The sequence below is a fragment of the Dermacentor albipictus genome, chromosome 2 (genome assembly GCF_038994185.2).
Source record: "Dermacentor albipictus isolate Rhodes 1998 colony chromosome 2, USDA_Dalb.pri_finalv2, whole genome shotgun sequence".
NCBI classification, from domain to species: domain Eukaryota; kingdom Metazoa; phylum Arthropoda; class Arachnida; order Ixodida; family Ixodidae; genus Dermacentor; species Dermacentor albipictus.
The window spans coordinates 170,917,719-170,936,178 of record NC_091822.1 but is presented as its reverse complement, the minus strand read 5'-3'; the positions used below and the strand labels follow the sequence as shown (position 1 = coordinate 170,936,178).

The 18,460-nt window shown below is 46.0% G+C and overlaps 1 protein-coding gene across 2 annotated transcripts in view; it reads right to left on the bottom strand.

Moving 5' to 3' along the window:
* Positions 1 to 3,115: 3,115 nt before the first annotated feature.
* The window catches only part of LOC135900911 (uncharacterized), a 155,312-nt gene continuing 139,967 nt past the window's right edge, over positions 3,116 to 18,460 (bottom strand). For both annotated transcript variants that reach the window (XR_010563974.1, XM_070534432.1), the window contains one exon: positions 3,116 to 3,484. Coding sequence is in view for 1 of the 2 variants with exons in the window: in XM_070534432.1 (XP_070390533.1) it covers positions 3,418 to 3,484 (67 nt within the window). In the remaining variant the exon portion in view is untranslated. The remainder of the gene's footprint in view (positions 3,485 to 18,460) is intronic.

The window sequence follows — 18,460 nt, the reverse complement described above, 5'->3', positions numbered from 1 at the left end:
TCGTAAGATTATCAGTGCAACAGCAAAGCGCCGACTTCCCTTTTTAACATTTATGAACGTTCAAATCACGACGCTGATGACATCAGTGTGACACCGTGACATTTTTTACGTAGTTCAACCCTTCTTTCTCGAGATGCGTTTTTAAAGTTTTCTGTTATATTGAAATTCAACCTAATCAATAATTTGTAGATGACTGATCACTCAGCGCCGAAAGGACAGCTCCGCGATTTGTAATGTCCCTGGGCGCTATTTCGGCGTGACGAGCCGTTATGATAATCATGCTACATCTTGGCTTACCGAGTCTCCACTCACAACGACGCTAAGGTAGTTGGTGCTCGAAATGTGAACGTAATAACTCAGCTGTGCTCACCATTCCCGTGCTTTAGATTTCGCTCAAAACACGTCGCTATACCCCACACTTGGAGAGTTCCGTTATTGGAAGTCTGACGTCGCATAATCTAAGAGCACTAATTAAAATTACTGCATCCGTCGACGCTAGCATACGCGTGTCGCGGAGGGACCCTGTGCAATGATACGCCGCGTTCTCTACTAAATCGTTCGACTACGGCTCTATCGCATATTCACAACACTGCACAATACTAGTAACACTGAGCCCCCTCACACGGCCGCAGGCCCCAATATTGATCTACGCAAATACGCGACCCCAGAGACGCGTTTCCCGACGAAACGCAGCCATGCGCGGCTGGCCCATTCCCGGCCACGGCAACGACAACGTCGGCTGGCATCAGTCGCGGAGGTAATATGCGTTCACTCGCGACGCGCGAGTACGCGACGTCCCATACGAGTGCGCGATTATTGACTCTCGTATGAGTGGGCTCGCGGCGAACGCCGTTTCCGCAGTTTCCGCAAGGTAAACGTACGCGTAGGCAGGCTGCACGACTTCCCATGATATGTACGTAAATTTGCGTGGTCCTTCTAGCACTTGATGTTTGTTGACTATCGAGAAGTCAGTTTTCTATGTTCATTTTTATTTCTTCTCTTCGATGGGCGGTTTAACTGAGGGTTGATGCTCGGAAGGGAGCGGCCACTTGCTTCGTATGGCCGTGTCAGCAACTGCTTAGGGGAAAAGGTGTTTACAGCTCCGTATGAAAAGGGAGGCGACGGAAGAAAACTACTAGAAAAGAAGACGCTTGCACAGTAATAACACAGAAAAAGAAACAAATGCGAAAACTATAGATACAGATGGTAAGGAAGTCGGAAGGGGGGGGGTAGGGGGCGGAGTAACCTGGTGGGGGAGGCATCGGGTCCGAGGACGACGAATATGACAGACGGAGTGGAATGCATAATGTTAAGAGAAAATATGTTACGAAACCAAGCAACTCACGCCCTCCTGCCTCATCATAGCACGTGATCTGGTCTTTAGGACATCATTTTTCGCACACTCTGATGCTTTGATACCTTTTTTACAACTTAGGCTAGCACATCATTCAATACTGCGACGTCAGCGAGCAGATACTAAAAGATATTATTATTATTCGATATGAAAACACATGTACGCATAAAGAGGGGGAAATGGGGAACGAGCAGGCTGGTAACTGCCCCTGAGAGAGCGGTTGTAGAGAAGAGAGGGAAGTAGCGGGGGATAGAAAAAAGAGTTGAAGATAAGGACAAGAAATGCAAGGAAGAAAAAGGAAACAGCGAGACTACAGGCCACAAAAACGTAAGTAAAGCAGCAACATGCAGTGAGCAAGTGGTAACAAAACATACAAGCAGGAACCGAAAAAGAAAACTCTATACACACAGCTCGCGCTAACTACAGAAGGATTTAAAAATACAAAAACAAACTTTGCAAAAGAAAACTATTTCATCCCTTGAAAAGTCTCTCTCAATGCTGACATAAAAAAAAACAAGCTTTGGGGAAAAAATCAGGAACGAGATAACAGCCAAAATAACAAATATGTAAGAATCAAAATGGCCATGGTGATCACAACGCTAATCTTTGGCCACCTGGAATAAGCAGGTCAGTAAATTAAGAAATTGTCTGATTGGAGCTACTCTTACGCCTCTCAACGCACTTCAAACAAAATTATATCCCTAAATGGGCAATACCCAACATGACAGACCAAATAAACATGCAGGTGGCTTAGTTGAGTTGCATCCGATACAAAGTTTCTATCCTTTCTTTTTATTACCTTTGGGTAAGCAAACCACCTTTTGCAAGAAAGAACACCTGTTGTGTGCCCAGCCCGATAGTCACGTCTATCAAAGTGAAATCATATCTTTGTTTCAGCTCTACTTTAGCCAAAATAGGTCTAATTTTAGCCCTTACTGGTAAATAACATCTCTTCAGTAATCGATGCTAGTGTTTTCTCTCTCATTTTTTTCCTCTTCCTAAACAACTTCCCTCTACGCAGCATAACAAACCTTCCCCGCATCTGGTTGGCATCCCCATTTTTTCTTTCAATCTCTCTTTATTTTTCCCTCTCCTTGCTCCCCTTGTCACCTTTCGTAACACTGAAGCCAAGCGTTGTTCGATGAATTACCTGACCCAAGAAAAAAAGGAGAACAAAGTGAAAGCAGGAGCCAATGTTTCGACAAGTGGACTTGTCGAAACGTTGGCTCCTGCTTTCACCTTGTTGCCGTCTTGCCCATCGTCTTGAATTTCCATCTCCTGGCTTCCCATATTTTCCCTGGCCCAAGAAAGACTTATAAAATGGAGAAAGCTTAACTAGACGTTAAAGGCGAGTTGCATAAGAAGGATGTACTTTGAGAAACTGTTAGAATTCTTTCTCATTTTTATTTTTTTTTTTGCTAGGGAGAAGGAATAGACAAAGAAAATAGCGAACGCCCAGCAACTTCAACACGGCGCAGATATGTTGCGCTGTTCGCATGTAACGTCACGCATGTGCAGGCAGAGAAACCTAGAAAAGACACTACGCAGTTTTCTGCGTCTTCCTTCGCCAGAGTGTGCCTCCACATAAAGGAAAAAAATTCAACCTTCGGAGCACCGCTCATCGTGGGCAAAGGCGAAGCTAGCAGAATATGAAGAAACGACAACAACAAGGTTGTAAAAAATAACACGAGACCTCCTACGATGATTTATTCGAAGCTGGTTTCTTCTTACACTTGCAACCATATTTCATATGTATGGAAGAAAAGATGATAAAGAAAGAAGCGACAGTCGTTGTAGAAAGAGAACGAGAGACAAACAGTAACAGCAAAGGAATGCATCGCGCGCCATCTTTCTCTTACTGCTGGCGCCTCTAACGTCCGTTGTTCTCAGGCGTGCATGCTTAAGGAAGCCGCCCACACACCGAGTGGGCTGCTGTTTGTTTTCAGTCGCTGCTCGGCTTCCTTAAGTACTTTCGATACATAACACGCGCGTGCGAGCCACAGGGCCCTTGTATACCGTAAGTGCTCGAGACGTCGTGTTCAACTGGCGGGCCGTAAAGAAATTCAGACGCCCTCCATCCCGGACGGCGCTGCCAGAGATGGTCCTTGGCCACGGCCACCGGCACTTCCGCTGGAACGGGAATACGGCGTTGTGCTTATGCCGGTTGAGCTGGCAAATGGCGCAGTCATGCCAGAGATCTGTAGCCAAGATGTTATTGTGGACGATGTTGCTTTCTTAACGCATGGCACGTACCCACAAGGAGAGTGGGTCACACGTTGAAGTACAGCCAAACCACCTGCTTTCTCTTCTTCTGCTTGTAAACATCGCCAATAGGGCCTTTAGCGCATATACCTCACAGACATTTTGAACGTAAGCTCTCTAATCACATCAATCTGGGCCAAAATTTTAGAATGAGATTTACTGCACCTTCCTACTTGTAGCACAAATGATAATTCACTAGACTGCAGATCATCTGCTGTTTACAGATAGAGGGCAATAATTTTGTTTATGTTTCCAGGAATTTTCAAAAATCACCTGTTGAAGATAACGTAGTGATAGTCCTTGAGCGGGATTATTCAGAGAAGCGAACATTACTTTCACGAGTAATCGAAACACACATTCAACTAACTAAAAAAATTACTAATTAACTTCTTGCTAAGCACGAGGTCACGGGATCAAATTCCGGCCACGGCGGTCGCGTTTCTATGGTGGAGAAATGGGGAAACCCCCGTGTACATAGATTTAGGTGCATGTTAAAGAACCCCAGGTGGTCCATATTTCCGGAGTCCCCCACTACGACGTACCTCATAATGACAAAGTAGCATTGCCACACAGAACCCCATAATGTTTTAATTAACCTATTAATTATTTGCATTACACCATGTATTGCTATTTACGAATTGTAGCCGGCGAGTTTCCAAGAAGTATCCACTTGCAATGATTTTTCAGAATAACACTAGTTTCTATATATGCGCCATCAAAGTAGCCGTTCAAATCCAGCGTTGTTCCGCTCACCTTTTTAACAAGCGCTCTTTTATGCATTGAAGCACAAAAAGGTAACTGGAACGCCTAAGTGTTTCACCCCACACTTAGGGAAATAATATATCGAAGCTGGTGTCATCTTGAAAATGAATTTGATCTAGAAAAGTCCTGCACTGCGCCACGGCTACAGTTCGTAAATTGCAATAAGTGCGGTAAATTAATTAGGAAGTTAAATGGGTGGATTTCATTAATTAGCTGAATATGTGTTTAGATTGCTCGTGCTAGTAGTACCCGCCTCTTTGAGAAATCGAGCTCAACGAGAAGAATTATGCTATCCGACTTACACGACTTTTAAAATTTCCGTGAAACATATAAACGATCAAACAGGAGACTGCGCACACGCTATCTATAAATGCTTTACGCTACATGTGTGCAGCAAACAGCATTGTATACATACACGACACGATTTCTGCACATAGCTAGAACAAAACACGGACTGCGGGAATATATTTTCTTGCAGACACGACCCGAGCTCATGGCTCACGGTACGACCTCGCGAGTTCTATGCGCAGTCCATCACCGTCACATTTTTTAACGACGAGGCTGGCTCGAGACACACAACCCTAGTTACACCCCTCGCGCGTTCCGCGAGCGGTGTCTTTGTAGTCTCCGCCCGTGTAATGGGTGCGACAAAATCCGCTTCACAGGACGAAGCTTGGCCCCGAAGGCGGAGGGAAACAGGGCGTCCCCAGCTTGCAGTGGCTGGCAGCCAACTGTGCTGCATGGCTCGCACACCGCCAACAACGAAGACTTGTTAGCCACGACACCTCACACACACCGTGTCTCACGTCGGCAGTGTTATACATTCCCGTGTCCACACGCTGTTCCGTGCGGAAGCCTAGCCACCTAAAATGAGACACGTACACCGCGTTGTTTAAAAACAAGAGTGAGAACACGTGAGGAGAGATAGAGAGAGATAAACTAGCTGGGAAGGGCAACAAAGTTAACCGGAAGGGTACATACGGTTTGCTATCCTACACTGGGGGTGGGTAGCATCCTTAAAGGGAGAGGTACGCTACAGTCACTGCTTTGCACTGTAGCAAATCTATGATGGTAGTTAAGAAAGAACCTTGAGATGAAGCTAAGGAGGCCTACAGCTAAGAGGAAGCTAGAGCCTGTGAAATGAGAGATGAAACGAAATATGATAGGTAGAACCTTTAGAGACAGCGAGACATCGGTGTGAGCTAGCAAGCAAACAAGTATAGCCAATATTCTAGTTGTCATTAGGAGGAGGAAATTGAGGATGATGACTAGGAGATGGTAAAGGGGAGACAAAGACAAGGGAAGAAAGGCGTAGAAAAAATTCTTGTGCGTCATCGCAAGAGCGGGCGTGTTGAAGCCCTGTAGGGAAAAAAAAAAGAATGCGCTGCTGAAAGGGTGGTGCACCTATAAGACGCGAGGTCGCAGTTTCATGCGAACATGTACATTCGCGCGTCCCACGGGCGTTGGACGCTCAGTAGCGCCTTGACCGCCTTTTGTATACCTATACAGGTGAGCCGAAAACATAACGGACCAATCGTGGCTCACATACTACGTGTTTACATTAGGAAAAATCACGGATTATTGGGTTTTTAATTTTCACCATCGCAATTGCAATATACGTCTCATCCACACTGAATTTCTACGACCCTGTCTCGAGGAGCTTCAGTCACGCCCACTCGATCAGTAGTCATGCTATTGCGCACACAAGGCCGGCGCCTCTACTCCCACTAAAGTGTCCCGTCACTCGCGCTGTTTCGTCCTCCGCGGTGCAAAAATAGGCACAGCTCGACGATTCTAGCCGCTCAGCAAGGTTGCCCGCAAAGCGCAGCAATATGTATAGACAGAAGAAAAATCTGGAACCATGCATGTTCATGACTGGCTTCCCAAAGTGTAAAGGATGCATCTTCACGAACTTGATACATATTTATTCTGTACGTCTCATGAATTCGCAGGATATGACACGTTATAATGTCATCTTTCTTCAATAGACCGTATTAATAGACTTGTCAAGCTGCCCTGGTGTAGCTTTTTCCTGCAACCACTCCATCTTTATTGAGAGATGGGAAAATGAAATTGAAATCGTAATTAAAATACGTGCTTTCCTCGAACTCGGCTTTTCTATTAGCTGCTAAACTGGGACCACCTTATGTCTCTATCGAGCTAGCATTGGCCTCACATAGGGCTAACCATGTTCCCGCTTCTAGTTCCACTTTTGGAGCTCCTCTACATATTTTATCAAGGTCTTTCGCAAAATATGTTGTAGCAATGTTTGCTCTAATGGTCTGTTTTTCTTTCGCCGATGCTACCGATCAATCCTCGAAGTGAACATCATAGTATAGTGGGTCAGCGGTCTTGCCACACCAACCTTTAACGCGATTCCTTCGTTGAAAGCACGTGTCCAATGGTACCACCCTCCTGCCTCCGTTGATGTCGTCATACGACCAGGCGTTTCAAGATATGCTTGGAAACTGCATAGGGACATTTTTCATTAAGTGGAGGGGAGAGGCGAGGATCACCATTCATTCATATTAACTGAAACCGTGTACTTGTTACGCTGCTTTACTAGATGCTAGCAGGTACTAGATGAGCACTAGATGGAAAGGTTCAGAAGTAACACTTCCTCGCATTAAAATGTTTTGGAAGAAAACGGCATGATCGACCACCGATACTAGCAGATATAAACACTGCAAAAGTAAATAAATATCGTAACGAAACAAGGTAACTAAATGGAGCTTATAGTGAGACGATGGAAAATGGTGCACAGCTCGAGCTAGGATTTAAACTGTGTTAAACGCTTCGCCTCCTAGAAAGACTAGATATTTTGTTGTTGCAACGCGGGAAAGGCTGCCATGACAGTCTCCAGGAAAAAAAACAACACCAGGTCAAACTGCGCACTAATATATAAACACCTCGCTAATCTATTTCAGAATCTAATTGTTGTCGAGATACCTCCCTTGATGACACGTCTTTCATTCCCTTGCGGTTCTCGCAACATCTCGCAAGTCTAAACAAATATAAATGTTTCTTCGGTCTGCATCGAGCAACAACACGGCCAACAGCCTTCAATTTCCATACCGAGTACCCAGCCTCCGCGCGAGGATCAGATTAAGCTTAAGCAGATCCCCCTTTTTATGCATTATCTGTCCTTTTTTCCTCCATCCGGGTCTCCAACGATACGTCCTACTTGTGTCACTGTATCAACAACCACGAATGTTTCTTTCTGATCCAGGCATAGGAAAGAAGCTTGACACAGCACTCGCCTATTGTCTGTTGCCGAGGGGTACGCGACACGCATTAGCTCACCACACGACGACGTCCCGATCAAAGCGAAAAGTTGTGTCGGCGAGGACCGTTACCCATGATACAGCACTTTCGTTTCCTACTTACACACGCATAGCTGTCACGGAGAAGGAAGCGCGTTGTTCAGGCGAGGAGTGCGCCACCGATATGTTTGTAGCCTGTATGATCGCATGATAAGGAAGGATCGAGAAACCCTTCAACATGCGCGTATGGCGCGGTGTTCGTTGTTCTGCTCTTCTCCCCCTCTTTTTTTTTCACTTTCCTACTCTTCTTTACTTCAGGTGAGCGAACTGGGCTCGGTGGTAGGGTAAACAGAGTTAGGCGATACGAGTTCACGTCGGGAAATTCAGCACGGCTTACACACTAAGACGCAAAAAAGCGCATCTTCAGACGAACACATAATAGCGACTCTGTTTCCTTGTCAACGTGCCAGTCAGTCAAATAAGCAATCAATTAGTAAGTCAATTTATTTGTTAGGTATTAAATATGCGTACGTTATGATAGCACCCGGACTTTAGTAGATTGCGCTAAATTTTCAATCTGAACCTGACTTAATCCACGCGGTATAGGGCCCGAAATGAGTCCGAAAAACATGGCTGTGGCACTACATCGGTAAATATTCGACGAGATTTAGTTTGGTTTAGCACTATGGTATCAGACGCTGCATGGCATCCTTTCTCTAACGAAGCAAGTAAGCCTTGCTACAAACTCGCCATAATCGCGTCATCAATTGATCGAAAGCTCGGCGCAGTGGTAGCTCCCGAATTAGGCATTTCCTCTCTCTTTTCTCCCTGTGCCTTGCTGCACAAACATAGAAACACCATCATTACGCCTGTTATCCTTGACCACGTTAGGCATCTCCACTAACGAGCACGGAGTGCGCATATACACGTGCCCGTCCGCCCGCAAATGTACGCTTCGCGGCTCGAGTGAACGAAGGAGCAAGCGGGCCTGTGCAGTCAGGTCTCGTATGGCCGCTGCACCCGGCACCTATCCTCGAGTCGTCCCGGCGCCAGTCGCAATGTGGTTAGTTAGGCGGTGTGTGCACTGCACACACTTGCGCTGGCGTGCGCTTGCGCTAGGCAGTGCCTACGCGCGACCACATTGTGCACCCTCTCTCCGCGACTCACGTGGGCGCGGCGTGACCCCGCTGTTTGTCTCGAATCGAGAGAAAGCCCAGGACGAACCGCTGTGCTACGTGCGTATACTCCGTCTTACGGATACCGTGCAATGCAGAGAAGGTTATACGGACCTGCTCCAGACCGTGACGTCACGCAGATAGCTGCCTACCGTTGGCTAACACGAATCTGCTGGTTCTGGCAGACGCGCGCGATTCTGCTAGTCCTGAGTTTGTTTTTCTCTCTTCTTTATCATCGTGTAGAAAAACAGTCAGAGACAGATTATTGCGGTCTAGAATTGAAGTGGCTCCACAATACATAGAAAAAAAAAATGTTTCTCTTATTCTGAACAAACGCACCTGCACACTTTCGAGGTCCTGAGTTTCTTAAAACAAATTCTGGGGATTTGCATGTCCCAATCACGATATTTATGTTGACGCACGTTATATTGGCGGACTCGAGAATATACTACACAACCGCGGATCCTTTACCTCGATGCACGATAAACGGCCGTCTTAAAATGCTTTCCGCCCCAACCGAAATTTTGCCGCTGCGGCCGGGATTTGATCCCGCACTTCAAGTTGTGTGTGTGTGCGCTCTTTGTTTTGTTTTGTTCACAAACACGAACTTTACCTATAATGCTGGCGTCAACCAATCAGGAAGGAGAAACCGCTGCGTGTTCCAAAAAAAGTATGGGAAGGTTCGCCTGCTTTGCTGTGTACTAAACTTATGCGAAGCTATAGAGAAATTTTAGCGTCTCCGTAGCGGCATCTCCGTTTGCGGAACACCGGGTGACCGGTGAGTTTTTCCTAGTGACACCTTGTAACGCATTTTAACGCAGGCTTTCTTTATCAGTCGGAAGAAGTAAACCGGCAAAAAGTACCTGGCTGGAAACATACCACATTTAGGTTTCTTCCAACTTTCTAGGAACTCTTTACCGACAGCACCCCAGCCTAATTATTTACCTAATAAACATTAGCTAATTGCAATTATTTAATACATTGGCTGGCCTCAACACAATATTACTTGCGGCCGCTCTACTCGCTCGCAGTTGTTCTTTCCGTAACATATGTTTTCTTAACATGGCCTTATTTCTCTCTTTTCATCACCTCTTTCTTATCTGTTCTCTTCCCCAACTGCACGTAAAAGCCCCTAATAGGCTACTGAACAAGCTACCTCGCAGTAGAAAAAAAAAAAGTTGTAAGGTCTATGTATATTGTATGGCAAGCAGAATGGCGCGAATATGGAGTCAGAAAGAGAGAAATAAAAAGAAGGGGGATGGTAGGAGGCCGGGTACGAATACGTAGCTCCGAGGAAACGTGCGAGCGCTTCCAGGAGAACGCACGGGAATTCCAATTTAATGAGAGCTGTCGAGGCACCCTCTAGCGGTCCGCTGGAGCGTAAGTGGGGTGACGGAGACAGAGAGATAGAGAGAGAGAGCTTGATGTGCACGACGGCGTCAGCGCGAAAAAGGAAAAACACGAGGGAGTCCCGTAATACGGTGCGTGTATCTAAAGAACGCCAAATGCATTGCGTGCGCGCTGGACTCATTCGGAGCGTCGCCCAGCGCGTGGCTCATTTTACCGCCGCTCCCGGCGACGCATACGCGTTGGCTCCGGTGCCCTAACCTACACTACACGCGTGTGAGGCGGTGACGATGGCCGAAAAGCATGTGGGCGGTTCTGAGCTGCAGGAATTAATCACCTGCCTGTTCTCACCTCCCCCTTCCTCCTACACCTTTCTTTTTCTTTCCTTTCCTCCCTTCCTCTCTTTCTTTCCTTTCTTTGTTTCTTTCTTTTCTTCGCTTCCTTCATTGCTTTCTTTTCTTTTTCTTTCTTTCCTTCCTTCCTTCCTTTATTTCCTTGCTTTCCTTGCTTTCTTTCTTTCAGTATTTTATTTCTCTGCTTCCTTTATTTCTTCCTTTACTTCCTTCCTTTGTTTCTTCCTTTCGTTCATTCCTTTCTTTCCTTCCTTCTTTCTTCGCTTTCTTTCTTGCTTGTTTTTTCTTTCTTCCCTTCTTTTCTTTCCTTCCTTCTCTCTTCCTTTACTGTCTTCGTTCCTTCCTTCATTCCTTCCTTCCTTTCCTTTCGTTCATTCTTTCTTCAAAGCGAAGCTTTCTTTGCTGCTACTGCCACTGCTGCTGCAGCGCTGGCTGCTATCTTGCCAAATAGAAGACTCGGGTCACGTGGCATGTGCCCGAGTGGACAATTTTCTGCTTGCTGCTATCTGGCTTAGGAGCGAGGAGGAGGGAAAGAGATAAGAAGAAGGCAGGGAGGTTAACCAGAATCGCGTCTGGTTGGATACCCTACACCGGGGGAACGGGAAAAGGGAAAACAAAGATAACGGGGACAGAGCGGAGGGAAGGAAAGAAGGAAATTGCAGTGAGTTCGCTGACGTGTGTGGCCTTACAGAAATTGCAATTATAGTCACAAATGGTCGCACAAGCCCGTCGTCCTTAAGAAGCACAAAAGTGCCTTCACCGCTTTATGGGCGGACGCGCGATGGGGGCGGTGTTCCAGCAGCACCTGCACAGAAAGCGGCCGATTGTCCAGTTTTTGAAAAGCTTTGGTAAGTTCTTGTCTCTCAGGGGTGTATCGTGGACAGTGGCACAGCAGGTGGTCGATGTTTTCTTCCGTACCACACACCTCGCATGCTCCACTGTCAGTCACTCCAATTAATGTAGAGTATGCCTTTGTGAAGGCAACTCCTAACCAAAGGCGACAGAGAAGCGTAGCTTCACGTCGAGGAAGTCCGAGTGGAGGCCGGAGTTGCAGGCAGGGGTTTAGTCGATGTAGTCGTGTAAGTCGCAAGTTTGGCGAGTTCCACTCGGTCAGTGTGAGACTGCGTGCCAAGTGTCGGCTGGCTTAGAAGAGACAACTTCGGCACTGGTTATGTGCCACGACATGCGCCACTGGTATGTGGGTATGTGCCCGTTCTCGGCCTATCCCCCCGAATGAATGTGCCACCATGACACGCCAGGAACGAAGCCTTGAATGCGCACTGGTATGTGTGGCACTTCTGTGTGCACAAACTTCACGTCAACATTTTCCCCGAAACAGGCACAAAACATCGCCTACGTACACGTGACCTATAACTCTAACAGCCACATGCTACAAGGCTGTGCTCATGCCACCCACTACTGCTGCTACCTCGGTAACTCTGACCAGCTTTGGGTAATTTCTATTCCAAAACTGCATTGCACCTGAGTGCTTTCTCGTGCTCCTTTCAACGTGGTTGCTCAGGCAGTTTTCTTTACCGAGACCTAATGTGAACTTGGCAATTTATAGAACGTGTTGAAGCAGGCCGGTTGATTCAAAATATAACAGGTAGCATTGTCAATCAATCTGCTAGCTAACAGCCTAGTCGGTGCTAGGAGTGGCCGATAGGTTGCGAGAATTGACCACGATAACTATTTATTAATGCAAAAATATGCTTTACGCTTCGAACAATTATCGATTCATTCACTGATTGATACCTTCACAGCGCTTGAACAAAAATGTGATAAATTCGCTCGCCCAATTTGACATGGTGCGCCATCGTAATCACGTACTTTTGATGTTGTGGCTGCCACTGTTGTGTACACCTTTATCGAGAATGTATATATTGACATTGTGTTCTTTTTATGCGAAGCATATTACGAGGGCTCAACCCAGCTCCTCAGGCGCGGCGGTGACCATGAAATCACGTGACACCGTGACGTCACGACAGAGGAGAAGTGGCTTTGGCTCAACTCTTGCAAGACGGGCTGGGTGGGAATCGAACCAGGGTCTCCGGAGTGTGGGACGGAGACGCTACCACTGAGCCACGAGTACAACGCTTCAAAGCGGTACAAAAGCGCCTCTAGTGAATGCGGTGTTGCCTTAGAAACGCGCTGTTTCTAAGGCGTGCGTCTCTTGCTCAGGCGCACATTTCGTTGCCGCGCCGAACGCTGCTTTGCTCGACGCTCACCGCGTCCAATGCGGGGCGGGTAGTCGCTGCCCTGTAGCCCATTGTCTTACACCCCTTGGCGGGTCGACGGGAACGCTGTCGCGTTCCACTCTTGAAGGCGAAGAAGTAATGCATGAGTTGTTTCTTCGTCTAGCCGAACCAAATATAGCCAAGCAACAGCAGTTCACCAGGCTAAACAGTGGTTCAACAACTAAAATAAAGGCTAGTATGCTTCGCATCCTGGGCTTAACCTTACCTAAGCCACAGCCATTTTTTTTCTGCCCCTCAGACATGTCGAAGTGTGATCTAATACACCACTGTCACACGGGCACTTTCGATGTTGACTGATCTGGATCTGAATTCTAATTCTTCGAGTTAAAATTCAGATTTAGAGTCCGACTGAAGCACAAGAAGTGAGCGAGTATGTCAGCATTGAAATCAAGCATGCTCTAAAATTACGGGCAGTTATAAGCTCTGTCTGCATTGAGTTCATTGTGCATTAAACTTCCATTTCTGTGTTGCTGTCACCTCCCTTCTGAATTGTAGACAGGCGTTGTGCCCCTACCGGTGGCAGTTGCCATCCTGCTCCTCGCTTGTCTTTTCCAGTTAATTATATATATATGTGTTCAAAACAAATAATAAACTGAACTTTCTCGAAAATGTCCTTGTGACAGGGTTGTAAGTAAATGTAAAGAAATGGAACAGAGAGAGAAAGAAACGGAAAGGCAAAGAGGTTAACCAGTCCGCACCTGGCTAACTACCCTGCACCTGGGGAGGGCATAGTGGGGACAACAATGCAACAGTACTCCTGTAGACCTCTGCGTGGATGACGCCCGAGTCCATGGCCGAAATATATTCTTTTTATTTTGTGAAAGCTTTGTCATCCACTTGGCTTAAGGCGGCACGAAATATTTGTTTTTCATTGCTAGAATTAGAAAGGCAGTAAATGACGCTATCTTATAAAACCTCGTCGCAATCATAAAATGCTGCCCGAAGCACTGTTCATCATGTCACTAAGGAAGCATTAGAGCGTAGTGTATGCATGCGTCGTCTAGTTCGTAGAGGCCGCTTATACAAGGTCTTTTCGGTTTGTCGACCGGGGCTGCCAAGCACTGCCCGCGGCCTACTTTCAGCCAGAAATGCGTCTGTCTGTTAAGGTTATTTTAGGGTACACATAAAGGTATTCAGCACGTAAAACAGTGCTTGCATGGCTTCCCTTGTAAAATTTTAAGCTTTACTCCGGCGCAACTCTACTTTCGCGTCAATAGCGTGCCTCCTTGTAGTTCACCTTTACGTATTAAAGGAAAAGAGAAAGAAGAAAATAAAACACGGGCCAACTCGCAGACGCGATCACGAGCTGTTCAATATCGACCTCGCGGTGTATACACTGAAAGAGGCAAAGCGGGCCCAAACACAAAGCGAGGCCTATGCGGGAAATTCTCGCCGCACCTTGACCTCCATTCCCCTTCCCCCTAAACACAGACGTAGGCACTACTCTAGTTTTAGAACCGGCGAGAAAAGTGGCGCAGGGAGCGGGTCTTCGAAACAATGTTCGATATTAAAAAGAACAGGAAGAGATCAGAACAAAGCTGAAAGGGGAGAGCGGCGGGAGAGGAAGTATGAAGGGTACAGGCTTGAACGCTCATGTCGGAAGTAGACGAAAAAGATGGAGGGACAAAGGGGGGGGGGGGGGGGAAGGGTAACGTGGAGGAACGTACTGTATGGCGAGAAAGTACAAGGTATAGAGGGTAACGGGAAACGAAGTGAAATAGAATCAATACGAATGGAGAGAGAGAGAGAGAAATAGAAAGGGTATATGGGAAGAGTGACAGAACAGGAAAAAGAATGTCAGAGGAAAAAGAACACGGCGCCGAAGCACGAAGTAGAAGAGAGAGAGGGTAAAAATTGGTGGAAGTTAGTAGTAGTAGTAGTAGCAATATTAGTAGTAGTAGTAGTAGTAGTAGTAGTAGTAGTAGTAGTAGTAGTAGTAGTAGTAGTAGTAGTAGTAGTAGTAGTAGTAGTAGTAGCAGTAGTTGTTGTTGCTGAAGAAGCAGTAGAACAGTAGAAGGACGAGTATGATGATTACGATGATATGATATTAGGTGCTGAATGCACCTGCGTGTTTCAGGCTACATTGCAAGCTTGTGTAATTTATCTTAGCGCCCTCCGGGGTGGGGAAGGGGGGGGGGGGTAGGGTTGCGTGTTTCATGGTACATGTAGCGTTACCGCCTATCTTCTATGGTTTCGCTTCTCTGATTGCGACGTGAACAAATAAAGAAACAGCTGTGTCCTTGCAAGGTCCCTAAATCTCTTTCTTTCAGCGTCATTTCGAGAAGAAAATGCAAAATAAATTAAATCAGTCGCGTGACGCCTCCACAGCATTGATCAAGCTACACAGAATTCACCAAGGTCTTATCGATCATTCTTTCGTTTTCCTCCTTCTAACTTCTGGACAAGAACATGCATCGGTTGCTTAAGTCTAGTGTTCTTACTCTGGTAACTTGAGGTCACGGTCCCATTGCACTGTCAATTGCACTGTCGATTGATTAGCGTTTACGGCCTATACGACAACATCAGAAGTAATAACCAGAGTTTCAGCGTGCTCCGCGACTTCATTAATTCTCCTTAGTGACGATAGCAGTTCTCTTGACAGGACAGTAGGCGTACTTCAAGGACTACGGCCCAGGTCACTTGGACACATTCGAATAATTTTCTAAACCTTCCTCTAACCTTGTAAACATAGGATAGGGGCCGTTTAATTATTGATGTTTTCGTCCCAACATGATTCTGGGACTCGGTAGCAACATGCTTCCGTCTGATTAGAGATAACTGTCTGCACGAAAACACGGAAATGGCATCCCGTGTGTTGCATGACAACGTTACTTTTGCTCCAGAATACTTCAGCAGTCGCGTGAATTTGCATTTTGACAGATCAATGTTCGAAACGAGGTCTCCCTTGGACTAAATCTGGATACGGCCGTGTAAACCAAAGAAAAAACTTCCCCAACTTCCCTTGCGTTGAAGTTAGGAACCAAAGCCAGAAGTCTCCTAAGTACACTGATAATTCTTACCACTTTCGGGGCATTACGCAGGAAGCAATAGAGTATGTTCTTTGTTTATTCGCATGGATTGCCAAACACACAATAAATTCGAGACGCTAAATGTAAGCGTTCCTCGTCACCACCTGCGAACGCTTCAGCATAGACCATATGAGGGTTACCCTCAATAAACCATCGCGCATAGTCTTCAGGTTGATCAATATGCACAGATTCACAGCTCTAAGTGTTTCTTTATCCTATTGTTGTCGTACTATTACAGCATGCGTCGAGGAGTACCATCAGATTTGCTCAAAACCGTTAACGAGGCCCCAGAGAGCAAGCTTTGACGTAAGAGGCGCAGACGAAGATTGGCGCGTACGAAATTTATTGGTGCAGACGAAAACGTAGCCCAATATGGCGATAACGTACGCAGAAGCCGTTCATTCCTTAAATAGTAGGTCCGGAGCTACAAATCGCGGCTCTCTCAAGTGCAGCGAATGCACTTAGGAGTGTGTGACAAACTTGCCACGAGGCCGAGATATAATATCTTTCGGCGCCATCTATCGGCAAAGGCTTTTTAGGGGCGAAAATTACGAACACGTGTCTCTCGCAGCCGTTAGATTGCTTGCATTTTCTCTCTTCGACCCGTTCTTTTTTATTTCATATATGCGCTTCCAAATTGACTTTCCGCTCTAATGGCTTTTCGAAGCAAACGACTCCCGCTTTCGGCTTGGCTTATCTGATTTCCTTTGGCGATGTATAATACATGCTCTGAAGGTCATTCTAGGACGCCGGATCGCCATACATTGCCCATCAGCTTGTATATTTTGTCACTTCTTGCGCAAGCAAGGCAGCAAAAAAGAATACCTTTTTGTTCTCGTTAAGCATGTCTGCGAAAACTGGTTCATTGTGGGAGCGTTCGTATGTTTGTTTTTTCATATAACTGCCTGTCATTTTCTCATTAGACAATTTATTGTTTGTGGAGAAGTCTGCTACGTTAGATTTGCCAGCCTTTCCAATTTCGCCAGAAACAAATAAATCATGCACGCAACAAAATGCGTTTGAAACAACGTTTATAATGCTAGCTTTCTTTTTTCGGCATGTAAAATAGGTTTTAGATAAACTACTTAGAGTGCTTACGATGCGGGCCCACGCGGCCACGCCGGTTTAGGTTTGCACAATATGGCAGCGTAGACACGAGTAAAGCTGTGCTCGCATTGTGTGTTGTTGTCCAGTTTTTTTTTACGTTCTCTTCGAGTATTCTAATAGATACACCAACAAGATCAGTTTTCAGCACTTCAACAAGCATATGCGCTGAAGGCTATTGCATGTGTACATGTAATCGCACTTCCGTTAGAGAAATGACCCTGCAGAAGCTGTAGAGACCGACAGAAAGGGCGCCTTTTGTACGATCGGAAATATAACCGCAAAGGCAAAGGGCAACAAGGTGAGGAGGAGACGATGAACAAAGACAAAAATGCATGCAAAATGAAGAAGAACGGAAAACTGGGCAAGTTTGCAGATACATTTATAATTTGAAGCGCAAACAGAGCATGCACACCTATACACCTGTCGTGGCCTTCTTCCTGTGTTTAGTACGCGCTTTCAACCTCGAGTACGCAGACAATGCCAGCGGGGCCGTCACAGTCTGGTGGAGTCGTTTCATCGTAGTAGGGAGATCCGCAGCGCGTTGACGGTAGACGCCCTTAACCGTGAATATTCTTGGCAAATACATCGCGTGCCCGCACGGCGGCCCACTTCAGCGAGTGCGTAAAAGGCGATGGGACAGGTATAAGAACTTGCACTAAAATGGAGATTTCCCAGAGAAATCACTCAGGGCAATCACTCAGGGCCACTCGTAGGCTGCCTTTCCCAATACTATGCCCAGCATCAGGATTGGCCGGAATTTATCCTTGGAAAAACACTAGCGCATGCGCTTTTAGCTTTAGCGCAAAGGGCCTGTTCCGGTTTACACTTCCCTGCCTTTCTGTTTATATATATATATATATATATATATAAATATATATATATATATATATATATATATATATATATATATATATATATATATATATATATATATATAAAGCCTGCTGGTTTGCAGGCTTTACTGTGCAGTGCTTCACTTGGGCAAAACTCAGCGATACTCCGGATGGTAGACCACGCATAGCATGTCGAATGCTGTGACTGGTGCATTTGAAAAGTTGCACATGCGTACGCGCAAGGGAGCGTAAGGCGATCGCCCAAGGTGTGAAAATGTAAGAATGAACACATCGACGGAACGTTCCTTCCCCTTCAGAATGTAACGGACCTACAACACTCCTATTCACAAAAATGTTTTCTCACTAGAACGCTTCGTAATAGCTGACGCTAGCTAGTGGTGATGTCGGTTGTAATAGCGAAAGTAGACGGCCAATGGCACAAAGCGGTTACGAACTAAAAGCTTTGTGAATTCTGCCCCATAACTGACACAAGTTTTATTCTTGTTGTTGCAGCTATTTTAGGCGCCGTACACCTTGAAAGCTATTCACCAAACAATCAGCCTGCCTTGGAACATTTATACTTTGTCAAATGCCAAAAACATTAGTTCTGTACACAACCTTAAAAAATAATGTACCTTTGTTTGCACCAAGAGTAAATACAGACAATGCTCCGGCCATTCGCAAAAACGTTCGTGCTTTGCTCACTGCTTTATGAAT